General features: G+C 31.1%; 2 protein-coding genes across 2 annotated transcripts; one reads left to right on the forward strand and one right to left on the reverse strand.

Moving 5' to 3' along the window:
• Window positions 1–243: 243 nt before the first annotated feature.
• LOC137819133 (protein FAR-RED ELONGATED HYPOCOTYL 1-like) lies at window positions 244–2,642 on the reverse strand. The gene is made up of 3 exons (XM_068622894.1): window positions 2,476–2,642; window positions 616–1,259; window positions 244–468 (listed from the first exon to the last, which is right to left on the reverse strand). Exons 1-3 carry the CDS (start codon window positions 2,511–2,513, stop codon window positions 395–397), a joined length of 756 nt encoding a protein of 251 aa, XP_068478995.1. The 5' UTR covers window positions 2,514–2,642; the 3' UTR covers window positions 244–394.
• Window positions 2,643–10,076: 7,434 nt separating this feature from the next.
• Window positions 10,077–15,485, forward strand: LOC137818983 (probable protein S-acyltransferase 16). The gene is made up of 7 exons (XM_068622664.1): window positions 10,077–10,602; window positions 13,038–13,130; window positions 13,212–13,313; window positions 13,622–13,702; window positions 13,789–13,887; window positions 13,976–14,071; window positions 14,822–15,485. The coding sequence occupies exons 1-7, from the start codon at window positions 10,318–10,320 to the stop codon at window positions 14,930–14,932; spliced, it is 867 nt and encodes a 288-aa protein (XP_068478765.1). The 5' UTR covers window positions 10,077–10,317; the 3' UTR covers window positions 14,933–15,485.
• Window positions 15,486–15,949: the final 464 nt, after the last annotated feature.

Raw genomic sequence — 15,949 nt, forward strand, 5'->3', positions numbered from 1 at the left:
TTATTTTGCTAAATAGTTTTAAAAAAATTATCTAAATTGTAGTATAGTATTTATTTGATGTTATGAAAATAAATGTTATGACATTTAACAAAAAATATTGTATAACATTTATTTTAAATTATAAAAATACAAGCTCTGGTCATTAGTTAAGCAATTTGTGCTTCTAAGACAGCCTAAAATAAACCCAAACAATTAGCAAAAAGCACCCAAAAACTAATTAAGCCTAAAATAAATCCAAACAAGTAAAAAAAAAAAAAAAACTCCTTTTACATATTACTTCTTATGATGTTCAAAGCCTGAAGAATAACAAGTTCAGTAAATCTTCATAAAGCAATACATAGATAGACATATAAAAAATATATATACACCTGCTCTCCATTGTAAGTAATATCTGCTAAAGCATAAGCATGGAAAAGTACTGCTCAAATTCTTGATCAATTGTTGGTGCCTTTGTGCCTGATTGAGCCTCTGCAACCAAAATATAACATGTCAACCTAGGAATTATCAACTGAACATTTGATGTTCAGAACACATATTCTAGCAACTAATTTCAATGAACATAAAAATGATCCTATCCTCACAAACATTCACTGTCAAGAATGCAATGCAGCATACCTTGGTTCACATCCCATCTTCCAGATGATAGGACATACTTGTGACTGTTTTCTCTTTTAGAAAAAAGATCTTCAAATTCCATATCTGTGGACTCCTCAGTACTGTCTTTAGCCTCTCTGGAGCTTTCTATTTCTATAATCTTTTCCTCAAGATTCTTCAGAGCCAGTAAATCAGCATAATGATAAGATGGATTACATTCTTTGTCATCAAATGTGTCAGCTTCACCTGTGCATCCCTTATCAACTGCAGAATCATCTAGAGTGTGGTGATTATCCTTTGCCTTATAGTCATCATCCCAACCAAGCAAAGTGGCAGGCCTCCCATCTTGGTATGTCATTGCAGAATCAGCTACAAGTTTACCTTCTTCATTTACAGACATGGCAGTAATGGAATCTTGAGATAAAGAGTTGCTGTCTTTGACAGAGTTAGCTTCTGAGCTTTCTGCATCTCTTCTACCCTTGAGTACATAAATCTGCATGCTCTCTAATGCAGGATTTTCATCAAACGATGAAGCATGTTCAGAAGAGGAATTCCCAACCCAGCATTTATGCTTTGGTCTAAGCAAATCCAATTGATTACTTTGGAATTTTCTTTTCTTGTTCCATTCAATAATGTTGACCTTGTGCACTCCATCAACACAAAATCTGAAAAGAACAAATTAATCATTAAGAGAGGGTGGAATTTGAAGCAATCACAATCAGTCAAAAGAATAGGCATAGTTAGAGCTTAAACATAATGAACCATTAGTTCCATTGTAGAAAAATTTCCTTATGTACAGTATTTCCCTTATTAAAGTCAATGTTAAGAGTGTTCACTGATGCACTAGATTCAAGAGTCCTTTGGCCTTATGAAGCACATAGTGATGATTTGAAAAGGAATGTTTTGTAATTACAGTTTAAAAATTAAAATTTTCAACAGGTTTGAAAAGGAATGTCTTGTCTTGTGTACCATGATGATCAATGGCATGGAGATTCAACAAAATTCTTATAGTGGTATCTCATGTCCTAATGATAAGTCAGATAATATTCATGTATACCCTTATACATCACAGGTCAAATTTGAATGTAACAGCTTTTTACATGGTTCAACCCTAAAATTTGAAGAATTCTTGAACTAAAATATACAATAAGATCTTGTATTTATGTCCATAAAAATTGCAAAAAAAGAAAACATAAATGAGAGTGGAGGAAGCCATTTCTGCATCCAATTTCCTGTGTTTCCATAAAAAAAACTTCAATCACTAGTCTAGTTTAGAACTTTCCAGTATAGCCCTGTTCCACTTTGTATGCAACAAAATCTGAACACTTCAACATATAATCATCTAAATCACTATCCAAACACACAGATAACAGAGTTCATTGCTTTTGCACTCAATCGAACTGAATGACTCAAAGCCTTAGTATTCTTCAGTGTATTTAACCAAACCAAAGCCCCAACCTTTTTATCAGTTTACAAGCCACAAAAATCTGATTTTTAGGGTTGATTGGAGGAGTTTTCTCATAAAAGTTTCTAAAAAAGTAAAATAAGTTCCTTATAAACTAAGTGCATAATTTAAAAGAAAATTGAGCAAAGTGCATAATTTAAAATAAAAATTGGAAAAACTTCATGATAGTCCACAAATTAGTTTTAAAAAGATAAAACAATAAATTTCAAATTTTTATTCCATTTTTTCTTCTATAGATGTCTTAGTACATGTTCCTCAAATCCTTAAAACAAAACGCAAAAGTACATGGATGATCACAGGAGCAGTATCATCAAATCTGACATGAAAAGCTGAAAAGGGTTTAAACAATCCAGAGATAAAAAACGATAGCAAACGAGAAGAAGAACAAAAAATTGGGAAAACCCAGATTGCCAAACCTGTAACCTTGAGATGGGTTCTGAATATCTGCGTCCATCTTTATCAAGAATATCAAAGAGGGTCTTCACAGCTCAGAAAGAGACTGAGAGACACAGCATGTTCATGTTTACTACTTCCCATGATATAATATCCACACTATTTTTTAATATTGTCCTTTTCTTATGCATTTTTCCACATAAATTAATTTGAGTATCATGTGCACTAGGCTTATATAAGAAAAATATGTATGAAGGTGTGAAATATTGTGAAATTCAATGCATAAAAAATTTAGTTTTAAGAATAAATTTAACACAAAATCTTATTATTTGACTGTAACTTATTTTATGTATACTTCATTCTATTTATTTATTTAGGTTAAATTATTTTATAATTTTATTATTTCTTTATTTTAATTTGGTTTTTCAGGTAATAAAATGTTACATCAAATTCTTCAATTTATTAATAAAACCTTAATATTTTTTATTCAATTAGAAGTAAAATGAATAACAAATATAATACAATTTATAACAAATACCACAATTTGTTACATTTAAAGAATTTGGGGGCATGATTTATTTTGAAAGATATATATTATTATATTTTCAATATTCAGGGACTTGAATTTATTAATAAAGATCAAATTAAATTAAATTTACAAATAATAAATAAAAATGATTGAGCTTATTTATTAATATATATATATATATATTAATAACAATTAATAATATAGATTTGCTTGTACACAACTATTTTATAGCCATTAACAATGTTGATTTTTTTTTAATTTTATTATGTTTACATTCTGCTTTTCTATTCTTGTAAATATAATTAACTTTATTGATTACATAATAAGTAAAGAAATTATTCACAATCATTATTTTGAAAAAATATTACAAATATTTTTATTTATAGTGTACATAATTTCCCTATCAAGTTAATGGATAATGGAAGATAGATAACTTTCTCTTTCACTTAATATCTTATTTTGGTGTCTTATAATAGTCGGCTAATGAAGTAAGTAGGTCTTTGTTCTTCCTTATATTCTTGTATGAAGGTTGAGGATATAAAATGTCTTGGTGATGATATGAAATTTTTAAGATTATGGAATGTTTTATCCCAGTCATTTTCCCATTTGAAGGCTTTCACTTTTCTCTTCAAATGCAATATCAACTACCTTAAAAAGGAAATGGAGGGGCAAGTAAGCCTTCTTACTATCCTTTCAACCTCCTTTACATTTTTTTGATTCCTCATGGTGTTCAACGCTTGACACTTGTTAAGGTTTACTTTTAGGAACTTCCCCCTTTTACTTCGAAGATCCATTTTTCAAGGTTAGTCTCATATCGTGTTTTCTTATTTGTGCGAATATTTCGGTTAGATATGTTAGATGTTGTTCCACGATGTTGAATTTGACCACCATATCATCAACATATACTTCCATATTCTTTACAATTTGTTGTCAAAAGACTTTTTCCTAGCTTGCATTGCTATGAGTCTTTTGTTTTGTATTTTGGGGTGCGGAATTTGGAGGGATTGGGTGGCTAAAATTAGTGAAAGAAATTTTAAAGTATTGGTATCTGGAGAATGATGATGAAGCTTAAGAGAGGTTAGGCCAACTCTTAAGAAGATTCAAGCAAAACACTAATAGAAGTGCAAACTTGAGAGTGAGAATTTGAAGACAAATGAGCTAGCAACATGGGCACCATTCCATTATCAATTCAAATCTCCTTTACAAGGGGGCTAACACTTGTATTTATAGTGCTATGAGCAGCCAAGGTGCAAGCTTTAACGATAAAAACTCTTCAGATGGTCTAAAGTTGCATTGGGTCCAAGGAGACCCAATTGTAACTCTAGATAGACTCTTTATTTTTCTATTTACACCTTACTCTAATTAGCCCAATACATGGCCCATGAAATTGGCCTAAAACATGGCCCAAGAAATGGCTGAAATACAAGCCCAAAATGAAGCCTAATTAAAAATTAATTCTCCATAAAAATAGAGTTTTCTAGACTCCTTTTTCTTCTTCCATTCTTTTAGCAATGACCCTTGTTAAATGTCCAATATGTGTCCTTCCGGATGGTCCTCCATCATGTACATACTAATTTTTGTGGAGTATATGTCAACATGTTTGTTTAGGTCTATGGTGTCATCATACCTATCTAAAGTGGGGTTTTCTAGCTCTCCGAGAGAGAGGTCTCCCTAATTCCCTCCATGAAGAGACGTCGGCGGGAAGATGCACCGAAATATGTGTGGATGGAGGGTTGAGGATGGGTTTGTACTCTCAAGTAGCTATCAACTTCATATACCTAAAAAGGGGTGGCAAGTTGGAGCCAATAGGTTCTTTATGTTTTTTGGTCGAAGTGTATGATATTATGTTGCCTTCCTCCAACTTTTGCCTCATACGAGAATTTAAGTTGTCAACGTATCCATTTTTTCAGTGTTTTTTCTCTTTAGGTTTTCCATTCACTTCTAGAGTTCCACCAATAACACTGTTTGGTCTATGTGGTTTTCTTATACTTTTTATTGGAGGTTTTCTATTGCTTGTTGTTTTGTGCGTGGTAACCATGTGGTCTTTCAATAAAGTCTTTCTTAGTCTTATGGTGGCGCCAAAATGTTCTGACAAGGTTGCTATTAAACCATGAGATCTCTTATTTATTAGTCTTAGGATGCTTGGAAATTTTCAGTCTTCTTTTACAAATCTTGAATTTGACCCTATAAGAATGGTGTACCTACAAAGACACTTTGACCATCAAGTCAGTAATTAGGGATCACAATTACTACAGTAATAAATTAGCAATCATATCAATAATAAATACCTTAGGATAGTTGTCTAATTATACTATTCTTAATGAATTTTTACCTTTGTGACCCCTTGGGGATGACCAATGTCATTCTTAGTCTTGTTCTACTTTGTTGTTTAGGCATAATGATTAGTTTTATATGCTTATTATTGTTTGATTGGTTATATAAACATTGTATATGATTGTGCGAGACGATCTCGACCTTTCTTGATACTTCTTATTCTTGCTTGATACTTCTCAACAAGACTATTTTACACCTTAGTTTGAGTTCATACGATACATTAGCCTAAATCATCTCAATTTATGAGGTTGTAATCTGTGTTTTCCTAAATCTTCTCGATTTACAAGTTTGTACAATGCATACATAATGCATACACACGTATACATGTATGTTAATATTTTTATTTAGTATAAATTGTAGATTAAGTAAACTTTTAATTTTAAATTTTAAAAATGGATGAAATTTTTTGTATTTTTTAAATGAAATTTTCAATTTTTTTATTCATTTACATTAAATATATAATAATTAAATTATTTAATTGTTTACTTATAAAAAAATTCTTAAATTTTTAAATTTTTATATTTTATATTTTCCTTTTCATAATATTATTTTGTTTTAGTCTCAATTTATATGTTGATTTAAAAAAGAGAGTTTCATTACATTTTATTTTAATATCATAATATTGTATGGATTTTGAAAATTAAATATGACTCTTGGCACCAAACTAATAAAGAGAAATGGTTGACACTAAGTATGGAATGGAAGTGATAGGGATGGATGAGAATGAAGACCATGCTTTTTGTCATACCTCCACACTTCTTTGGCATTATGCTAAAATATCGTTTCAACACTTTCTCACTTTCTTAGAACTTTTTTTATTTTAGATATTTGATTTAATAATTTACTTTTAATACTTTAATATTTTATTTTATTTTATTTTCTTGCATTTTATCTCTTTGAACTAATTCATTTCCAAGAATTTATTTTAAGCATTTTACATATTCGTTTTACTAGATTTCTCTACTTTATTTTGTACATGTTTAAATTATTTTTAAGTAATATATTTATTTTTATGAATATTTAGTCTATGAAAAATTAATATATAAGCTCGTGATCATAAAGGATGAAATGAATATCGAAAGATATTTCATTATTTAAATATTTACAAATTTATGTTTTGTTGACGAAATTCATAGATATAAATTTATTTTACTTAAAAAAATATAAATTGTCAATTAAATCTTCTAAAAATTGAATAAATAATAATGATAGTTTTTTTTTGTAAACAGTTCACCACAAAAACTGGTGTTTCAACGTTATTAGAACTCACTTCATCACATTCTACTGATTTAAAAAACATTGAAAATATTTTTATTAATGCAAAACGTTTTTTTTAATGTACAACATTTCTTTACAATTTTTTAATTAAAATTATGATAGTTATTTACTTATTGAAATAAATAATAATAATAATGATTATTAATAATAATTACATGTTTTGAAAATTAAGCTTTATTTTATCAGCACTATACATGTATATTTGTTTAAAGAATAAAAATAAGACAAATGAGAAAAAAAACATGTATTTTTCTGTAGTTTAATAAATAGTTTTTATAGACAAATAATTACTTTGTATACATATTTTATTATTATTGTTATTATTGTTATTATTTTATATTTTAGTAATTTATTTTTATTATATAATAGTTATATACAAATATCAAACTATATTCATTATATTTTATTATAAAAAAATGTGAAGAAATAATTGTGGTTCATGTGCTAATATTTAATAAAAAAAACTTTCTAGTTGGTGTCTAAAGTTCAAATTATTGTTTCGGAAGTTCACTTTAAAATCTCAAATAAAACCTTATGACAGTGTATAATGATTAATGTCCAACGCTAGATGATGTGAACGAAAGGATGATTTGTCGTAGAAAACTTCGAGAAATGGGGTGAATAGTGTGCCATTTGTGAGTGATCCTATATGTGTTTTGGTAAATGTTCCTCCATCATTTACACTAAAATTTTTATATTGATTTGTCTGAAAACCCATTCTACGCTCAATTCTAAATCATCACTGTCAAGTTTCATTGATAGATTAACACTGCAACATACCAGACGAGTATGCTTTGGACTTAACCACTCATAACTCAACACTGAGTATTATTTGGTTTGTAGTCACTCATGGCTAAGATGGAATATTATTTGGAATGCAACCATTCTTGGCTAAGATTGAATATTACATGTAACGCAACCACTTCCAACTAATATGAGTATTATTTGAAACACAACTACTCCTTAGATAACAACGCAAATATTATTTAAACATCAACCACTTTTGGCTAACACATATTCTTTAGAACACAACCACTTGTAGAGCCTAACAAGAATGATTGTCTTCACTAATTAACATTTCACCTTTTCATAAAAGTTGCTTACATGGAACAACTTTAGACGATTTCTTAGAGAAATCTTTAATGTTAACACTTCGTTGTGAGATCTTCTTATAAGAAATGAAGAGACAAACATTCTTTGCGAGTGTCTATAGTGGATAATTAAATTTTGCACTCACTCTTCCTCTTTATTTATATATATATATATTATGTGTTAGGACTATTAATACATATAAATGTTATGTCGAGTAAAACCATTGTAAAGACATAAACATATTTATTCGTATACATAATACCATTACCATAGTTCATCATAAAAACAAACACAGGCAAGAATATGCTATTAAAATAAATTTTTAAAATACAAAAATATAAGTATAAATAAACAATTAGATTAGTAATTCATAAATAATCTAAATTTTTCCAATCAATCATAGACATACAAAATTCGTGTACTAACCACAATAATCCAATTTCATTCAATTACTAATATACAACAACCATATATAGCACATATGGATCTATACATCCATAACATTCAACAACTATATAGATCACACATGAGTCTATACATCAAAGATATTTAACAAACAAAATATCAATTGACGTCTTCTGAAAGAATCTTATTAAGTAGTATCCTCATCCAAGACTAACATCTAATCCAATACCCAAGACTTAGATTTACAAGAGAAAGGATAAGGATAATCTCATTACAACCCAAGTTGTGTATCTACATATGGTTGCGGTGTGTAAGAACTCCCTCATCAACTTCTCACTACCCGATATCTTATTAGTTTATATGACTTAGACCATTACTGAAGTTAGAGGATGTATGTTACAACATATGTGTCAATACTTAACAAACAAATCAAACAATAATCCATACAATATCTCAAATATATGACCTTAATTTCATACAAATTTCATCCTTCGTAGTGACAATTTTCATACAATACTTATCATTTAAAACTTTTACAAATCAATTGAATATACAAAGTAATATTCACTTCATTTATAAAAACGTTCATACATAATCCAATACATTGAAGAGACAAGAAGAAAAGAAAAGAAAGAAAGAAAGAAGGTTTTCTTTTTAGCTTGAGCAAAAAATTGGCCGAGAAGGTTGATTTTTAGTGTTGTTTTCGCTTGAGCGAAAATAGGGTTGATAACAAGTTTGACTAGGTCTATTTTTTTCTTGAACGATGATTGTCTTGCTTGAGAAAAAATAATAGAAAATCAACCTCAATAACATAATCAAATGTGTTTTCAAGGATCTTTTCAAAAATATTCCAATAGTACAATTTCTAAACATTTCAAAATGATCAATCCAAACTATGATTTGTTGAAACATTATCCTCCAATCATTTTAGTTCAATTTAAATTATTAAAACTCATTTCCTCATCAAACCATAATCAAAACTCACTTTAATTAACTTTAAACTTTAACATGATAATTCAGTTACTAGATTAACTTTTTGTCTATGGTTGTATAAAAAAAGCATAAACAACTTTATAATCAAATTTTAATATAACTTTAACTAAATTGAGATCACATTTTACTCAACTGACCCCTTTAAAAATAATAAAAAAATAAAAATAATAGAAAATCTTTAGAATAAACATAAATTTACTCTATTTAAATTTTTTATAAAGTAGAAATGATCCATGGCTTTTAACTATAGTACATAATACAATTAAAGTTTGAAATAGATAAAATATAAAAAAAAATAGGAAGAAAAAAGAGAAGAGATTTGACTGGGAAAAGAAAGAAGAAGTAAAAAAAGAGTGACAGAGTGGGGTGCGGATGGTAACTGATATTTCTTCAACTTATTTTTCAATTGAATACATTCATTGTATTTAAGAATATAATTAATGATTTTTAATTTGTAATTAATTAACACAGTAGGGAAATTTAATATAATCAATGATTTTTAATTTGTAATTAATTAACATAGTAGCGCAATTTAATTTGCAAAATGCTTCCAAAAGAGGATACATTAATTATTTCTTCACACTCTCTTCCTTTATATATATAGACTATTAATTAATAAATAGAATTGCTGAATGAAACTACAAATAATAAATCACACCAAAAAAATTCAAAATCTAAAACTTAAATTGCTTTTAAAATTTAACACTAAGAATTCTTTAACAACAAAATCAATAGTTTAACAAATACTTTTTCTTTTCTTTTAAATTTTTTTCTACACCTTCATCTTATACCAAATTATTCTGCTATTTTAATTAAATTTATTTAAACTTTGAACAAGTGGGTTGAGGTAAAAGTTTTTCCAGACACCCACAATAAAGATAGTTAAATTTTGATTATAATTTTGAAAAATATTTATTTATTTATATAATTTGATTTGTTGAAAAAAAAACACCTTAAAGCACATATTAATGGAAAAGAAAAAAAAAACATCCAGAAATTATAGTTAGAAAAAGGAATTAGACAGATATAGAATATAGAGAGAGAGAAAAGTTATTATTTATGTTTGTTGGCCAATCGTTAGAAGAGGTAAAATTGAAGGCAAAGGAAGCGACTGGAATTCTCGTACAACCCAACAAACAAACCTGCGAATTCAAAGCGCTTTCTCTCTCTCGCGCGCGTTACCGGAGACGCCGTCGTTTTGGCCTAGCCGGCGGCGCCTCCGCCTCTCCCCACGATGGCCGTCGACAAGGGGAAGCCCTTCGCCTTATCGCTCCCCGTGAGCGTCGTCGTTTTGGCCATCGCATACATTTACGTCTCCACCGTCTTCGTCTTCATCGACCGCTGGCTCGGTCTCTTCTCCTCACCGGGGATCATGAACGCCGCAGTCTTCACCGCGCTCGCCGCCGTCTGCGGCATCACCTACCGCGCCGCCATCTCTACGGATCCGGGTCGCGTCCCCGCCACCTACATGCCCGACGTAGAAGACGCCGAGAGCCCCATCCACGAGATCAAACGCAAGGTCTTCTTTCTTTTCTCTGTCGTTTACTTTAGAATATAAAACACGAAAGTGATAATGGCTTCTGCGTTTGGGGGTTTCGTTTGTCGTTCGTTGTTGCTTGCTTTTGTTTTTGTGTTCGGCGTGTTTGTTTTGATGCTGCATTGTTAGGAGCTTGAATTGAATGGAATCTGTTGGGGTTGACACTTAGCTTGGTTACGTAGGGGTTTGTTGTTCGTGTCGTTCTGTGATCTGGGGGCTGCGGAAAGAGTGGCATTTTGATTTTTCGTTTTGAGGTGTAGTGTCTGTGTCTGTGTGTTGTGCTGTTACAAGACTAGTGTATTTAGAGCTTTGTTTTCAGTAGGAGAGTTTGAACACTTACAACGAGGAGGCCCCTTTGAAGAATGAATATGGTATGGTTTGTGGTCCTCTGAGAAGAGGGGGAGAGAGAAAGGTAACAAACGACATTGGGAAAAAGGGATCAATAGAGATCCCATGATGAATAACATTGCTGAAACTTCGATTTTTAGCCGAGTTGAATAGTGTCTTGTGATTCATGTAGCCAACTTGACCTTTAGCTGGAGAGTTTTGTGGTTTTCTGAAACCGTCCCTTGTGTTTGCTTGAGGGTTTCGGTGTATGTGGCGGTTAAGATGAAGGTTTATATGATGAAGTTTATGTTTTTTGTTGTTCTAGATTAAAAGTATGAGTTTTTTGTGAACTTTAATATTCTCATTGTTGTGTTTGTAAAGCAAGAAAGGTTGGTGTTGTGGTAGTAATGTTTTATCTGTATAAGAAGCTTGCATTGCAGTTGCGATGGTTTGTTGATGTCTAGAATGAATGATTTTCCTTATGAGCTGTGACTATTAAGATGGAAATTCAGTTGATATCAAGATTATTAGATTGGGTAGGATCTAAAATTTGTAGTCTTTTTCTTATAAACTGATAGATATTGTTAAGCAGGCTAAGTTTCTTTCTCTACTTTTTGGATTTAATTTTCAAGAGGTTAAAATGCTTAAGCTATGGTGCTTGTACATTTTCTTGAATACTGTAAATACACTGGCATTATAATTTGAAAATAAGCTTGAATACGATATATACATTGGGTAGGAACTAAAATTTATAGTCTTTTTCTTATGAACTGATCCATATTGTTTAGCAGGCCAAGTTTTTTTCTTCCCCCTTTTGGATTTAATTTCCAAGAGGTTAAATCTTAAGCTATGGTTCTTTTTCATTGTCTTGAATGGTGTATATAGACTGGCATTATAATTTTGAAAATATGCTTGCTTTGGTGGAATATAGAACATCAAAACCTACTCATTTTAAAGTAGACTATATTGTATATGGTTGTCTTCCTTTGAATGATATTGTCTTTTACTATTAACCAGCATCTCATTGGCATATTCTTCAAACTCGAGTTAACTCCTAGAACTTACAGGTATACAATCTTAGGTCTTAAGTAGAGAATTGAACGATTTGTCATAAACTCAGGTAAAGTTGCTGGTTTGAAGGCTAGTTTATGGGTCTGGCTAATTTGAACTAAGTTTCTTTTTTCTTTGTTTTCTCTTGTTTATTGCTTCTAAAGCCAAAAGTTTGAGAGGCTAAGATGAAAAAGAAGGGCCTATGCTGGTTTTCACGTTTGTCTGTGAAGCTTATTTTGTTCATTTGAATCATTAACATTTCACTTATGTTTTAATACTCATGTCAATTTGAATCTTCTGGTTCTATTTGTTTCTAGCCTGAGTTGTTTGGGACCCTGGGTTGTGAAATTTGTATTATAAAATATCCTAGTCAAGGATGTAAAGTGTGCACCCACATCTCATGATGCAGCCACACCACGTTAGGCTGAGGTTGGGACCACATCAGTCACAATTGACCCACATCAATTTGCAAGCAACAGCTGCAATGCAACCACAAACTCAGAAATCTGGATTGTGTGCATGCTGTTGATATTTTCCAATACCTACTTTGTCTTTAGTTCTGAAATTAGAAAAACTATCTTCTGGAGTCATAAGAACTTGATGGTTTTGCAACCTTGTATGCTGATTTAAAATTGCTTGTATCCTTTATTCAGTCAAGTTTGATGTAGCTATAGAATTTCACTGGTTTTTAAGTGGGTTAATGCTTTGGTTTTTGGCCTAGCCTTGTTGAGTTGTCTTTGTCCCGTCTCTTTCTTAATTTTTTATGATCAATGTACTTATAAACTGTATGGAAATTGTGGAGTTTTTTAAGTCAGGTTCTTCTGGGTTCTTAAGTGAATTTGTATACTCAAATTGCTGCATATCATACTGTATTAAGATGGCTTATTTTATTTAGCAACTTGTTTGAATTAATCCCTTGGCTTAAAAGGATGTATTTTTTCTGATCTACAAAAGATTTCCATAAATGTTTGTTTGTATATTAATTTTGAGCATCATGAAAAATAACTTTTCAAGTAATTTGCTTTTGGATCTGCATGCAGGGCGGTGATTTACGATACTGCCAAAAATGTTCTCACTATAAGCCTCCTCGTGCACATCATTGCCGGGTTTGTAAAAGATGTGTTCTACGAATGGTATGCATGATCTCTAAATTATTAATCAATGTTATCTTGGATTTCATGATAATGACAAATCTGTTGTCACTTGGTTGTAAGGATCATCACTGCATTTGGATAAATAACTGCGTGGGTCATGCCAACTATAAAGTCTTCTTCATTTTTGTCCTGTACGCTGTAATTTCCTGCATCTACTCCCTGGTATGTTTGAATCTTTTTTCATTATCACTATGATTAGGTTGTTATTGTGATTTCCCTGTAGTGCATATTTGGAAATAGTTACTTTGTTTTTCTTTTTTCAAAAGTTCTCTTTAAAAGCTTCCAAAGAAGCAATTATTTCTCTAAAATAAGCTAATCCAAAAGTTACATTTGCATGAATGAAATCTGTAGCCTTATTTATTTATTTATTTTTCTTTCTTTCTGTATTTGTCAAAGCAGGAAGCTATATTTAATGGTTATGCTTGTGCTGACAATCTTTTTTTTTTTTTTTCATTTCTTTATTGCTTTAGGTCTTACTAGTGGGTAGTCTAGCTTATGATGGCATACAGGATGAAGAAAAAATTGGAAAAAGCTCTTTCCGTACTGTATATGTAAGTTCTGTTAAAAATGACTACTTATTTTGATTAAGCAAACTCAACTATTTGTTTTTTCATAATTTTTTTCTTTATTTTTGCAGGTTGTTTCTGGGCTCTTGCTGGTCCCTTTATCCATAGCATTATGTGTGCTTTTAGGGTGGCATATTTATCTTGTCCTGCATAACAAGACCACAATAGAGGTTATACTTGTTAGAAGTTTAGTTAAAAACTGTAGTTTATTTGACCAAGTTGATGTCAACTTTCTGAAATAAGAAATTGTGTTAGCAGTATCACGAAGGAGTGAGAGCTCTATGGCTTGCAGAGAAAGGTGGGAGTATCTACAAACATCCATATGACCTTGGCCCGTATGAGAATTTGACATATGTAAGAATTGAAGACTATAATGCACCGTCTTTGTTGTTTAGTGTCTTTTCTAGGTTTGCACAAAGAACCATATGATATTTAGTATTTACATTTATTAACTATCATGCATTTCTTTACGTTTACCTAGAAGTGTATGTTTTAAATATTGCCTTATATGGTGTTAACTGTTAAGGAACTAAGCTATCTTAAATATAGATGATATTAAGATTCTAGAATTGATATCCAGAATTCATTTTGGTTTGAACTGTTTTTTCCCTAACAGCTGTTACCACACATTGTTTTTGAAATATGCAATGTTTCTCTTTCCTTTTGCATGTGGGTTCAATTTAGTTATCAGGGAAAAAGAAAGTTTATCAACCTCGACATCATAAGATTTTTTGTTGGTTCGTGACCAAAGTCAACCCTCAACTAAATGGTTCATAAGTTGTTTTATTAGCCCCAATTACATTTAATTTTTTATGTAAGGGTGGACCCTGGCTGTTCTTCAACGACAATGCTGAAACATAATTCCATTTTTACTATATGCTGAAGTTTAACTGTTTTAATATAAGAATAGTGGCAGTAATGATCAAAATCTCTACTTTTTGGTCATTAAGGCTGTAAAATATTTTCTGTTTATGTGAAAATAGGACGAGTCAGTCCCTACTATTGCATTGTTTTTCTGTTGGGTGTTTTTCTGTTTCTATCATAAACGAAATTGGAAGCTGCTTGTATGAACTATGGACTTGAGTTTCTGTTTAATTGCTGCAGGTTTTGGGACCGAATATCCTTAGGTGGCTGTGGCCTTCTGCAAATCATATAGGTTCTGGACTTAGATACCGGACCATCTTTGATCTCCCAAAAGGTTCAACATCCAAATGAAATTTTGGCATTTCTTTGCAGTGGGCATTTGCAATGTTATTCGTATAACCCTTGTGATGAATAGTTTGAATGATGACAATACTGAATGACCGGTAGTGTTCTATCTCTAGTCCAATACAAAGTATATGCTTTTCTTGATGTCAATCACCCTCAATTGCTGAAGTGTAGTTGGTCAAGAGCTGCTTGCTGCTGCATATAACTGATGAAATTGACTGCATAATGCTTATGCCCTTGTGGATATTTTACTTTTTTCTTTTTCCTTCCTTGCTTTGCCTATTTGCTAGGCTCAGAATATACACTTTCTTTCTTGCTTTCCCCTTCTTCCGGTCTTGTTACGGTTTGGATGATGTGGGGTTACAGCTGTAGAGATCTGCGGATAAACCTATTGTACAAATAGAAATTCTGAAACAGGCAAGGAAGTGCCTAAAGGGACTCCTTAACCCCTGTGAAAAGTTGTACTTCTGTATTCTAGAACTGTATTTCTGTATCTTGGATGAGATATTATTTGTATTATCCATTTTTTTAATACATGTATTATACATTTTTGTTTGCTTTTCGACAGTTATTCATATTTTTTCGTAATTTGTGTCTTTTAATTCGTGCCACGTGGGGGGAGGATATGAACTGGATTTTAATCCTTGCTTTCTTAGCGGTCGTTGCAACAGGTGTATCAACAAATACAACCTTAGCACGTGTTAGCTGTATTGTCATTGTTGTTCGGCATCGTTAGGTTTGGTCTTCAAAACATTAATTTCGGTAGTTGCAGTAAAAGAAACAATAATAACTCAATGTTAACAATCTAGTTGTTTTTCTCTATTTCTGTAATCATTTTGCTGAGAAACATTTCCATTTCCTATTTAATACCGTGGCAATTAATCCTTAAACTGTCGTACTACATTGAACATGGCACTAGCAAAACAGTAAACATGCAGAGAAAGTAGTGTTAGACAGTGCCTTCATTTCTTGGGGTTACAAGTGGATTTGTCAATTGGTTAATATTCATAGGTAAATAAGAAA

This window comes from Phaseolus vulgaris, chromosome 10 (assembly GCF_000499845.2).
Source record: "Phaseolus vulgaris cultivar G19833 chromosome 10, P. vulgaris v2.0, whole genome shotgun sequence".
In the NCBI taxonomy this organism is placed as follows: domain Eukaryota; kingdom Viridiplantae; phylum Streptophyta; class Magnoliopsida; order Fabales; family Fabaceae; genus Phaseolus; species Phaseolus vulgaris.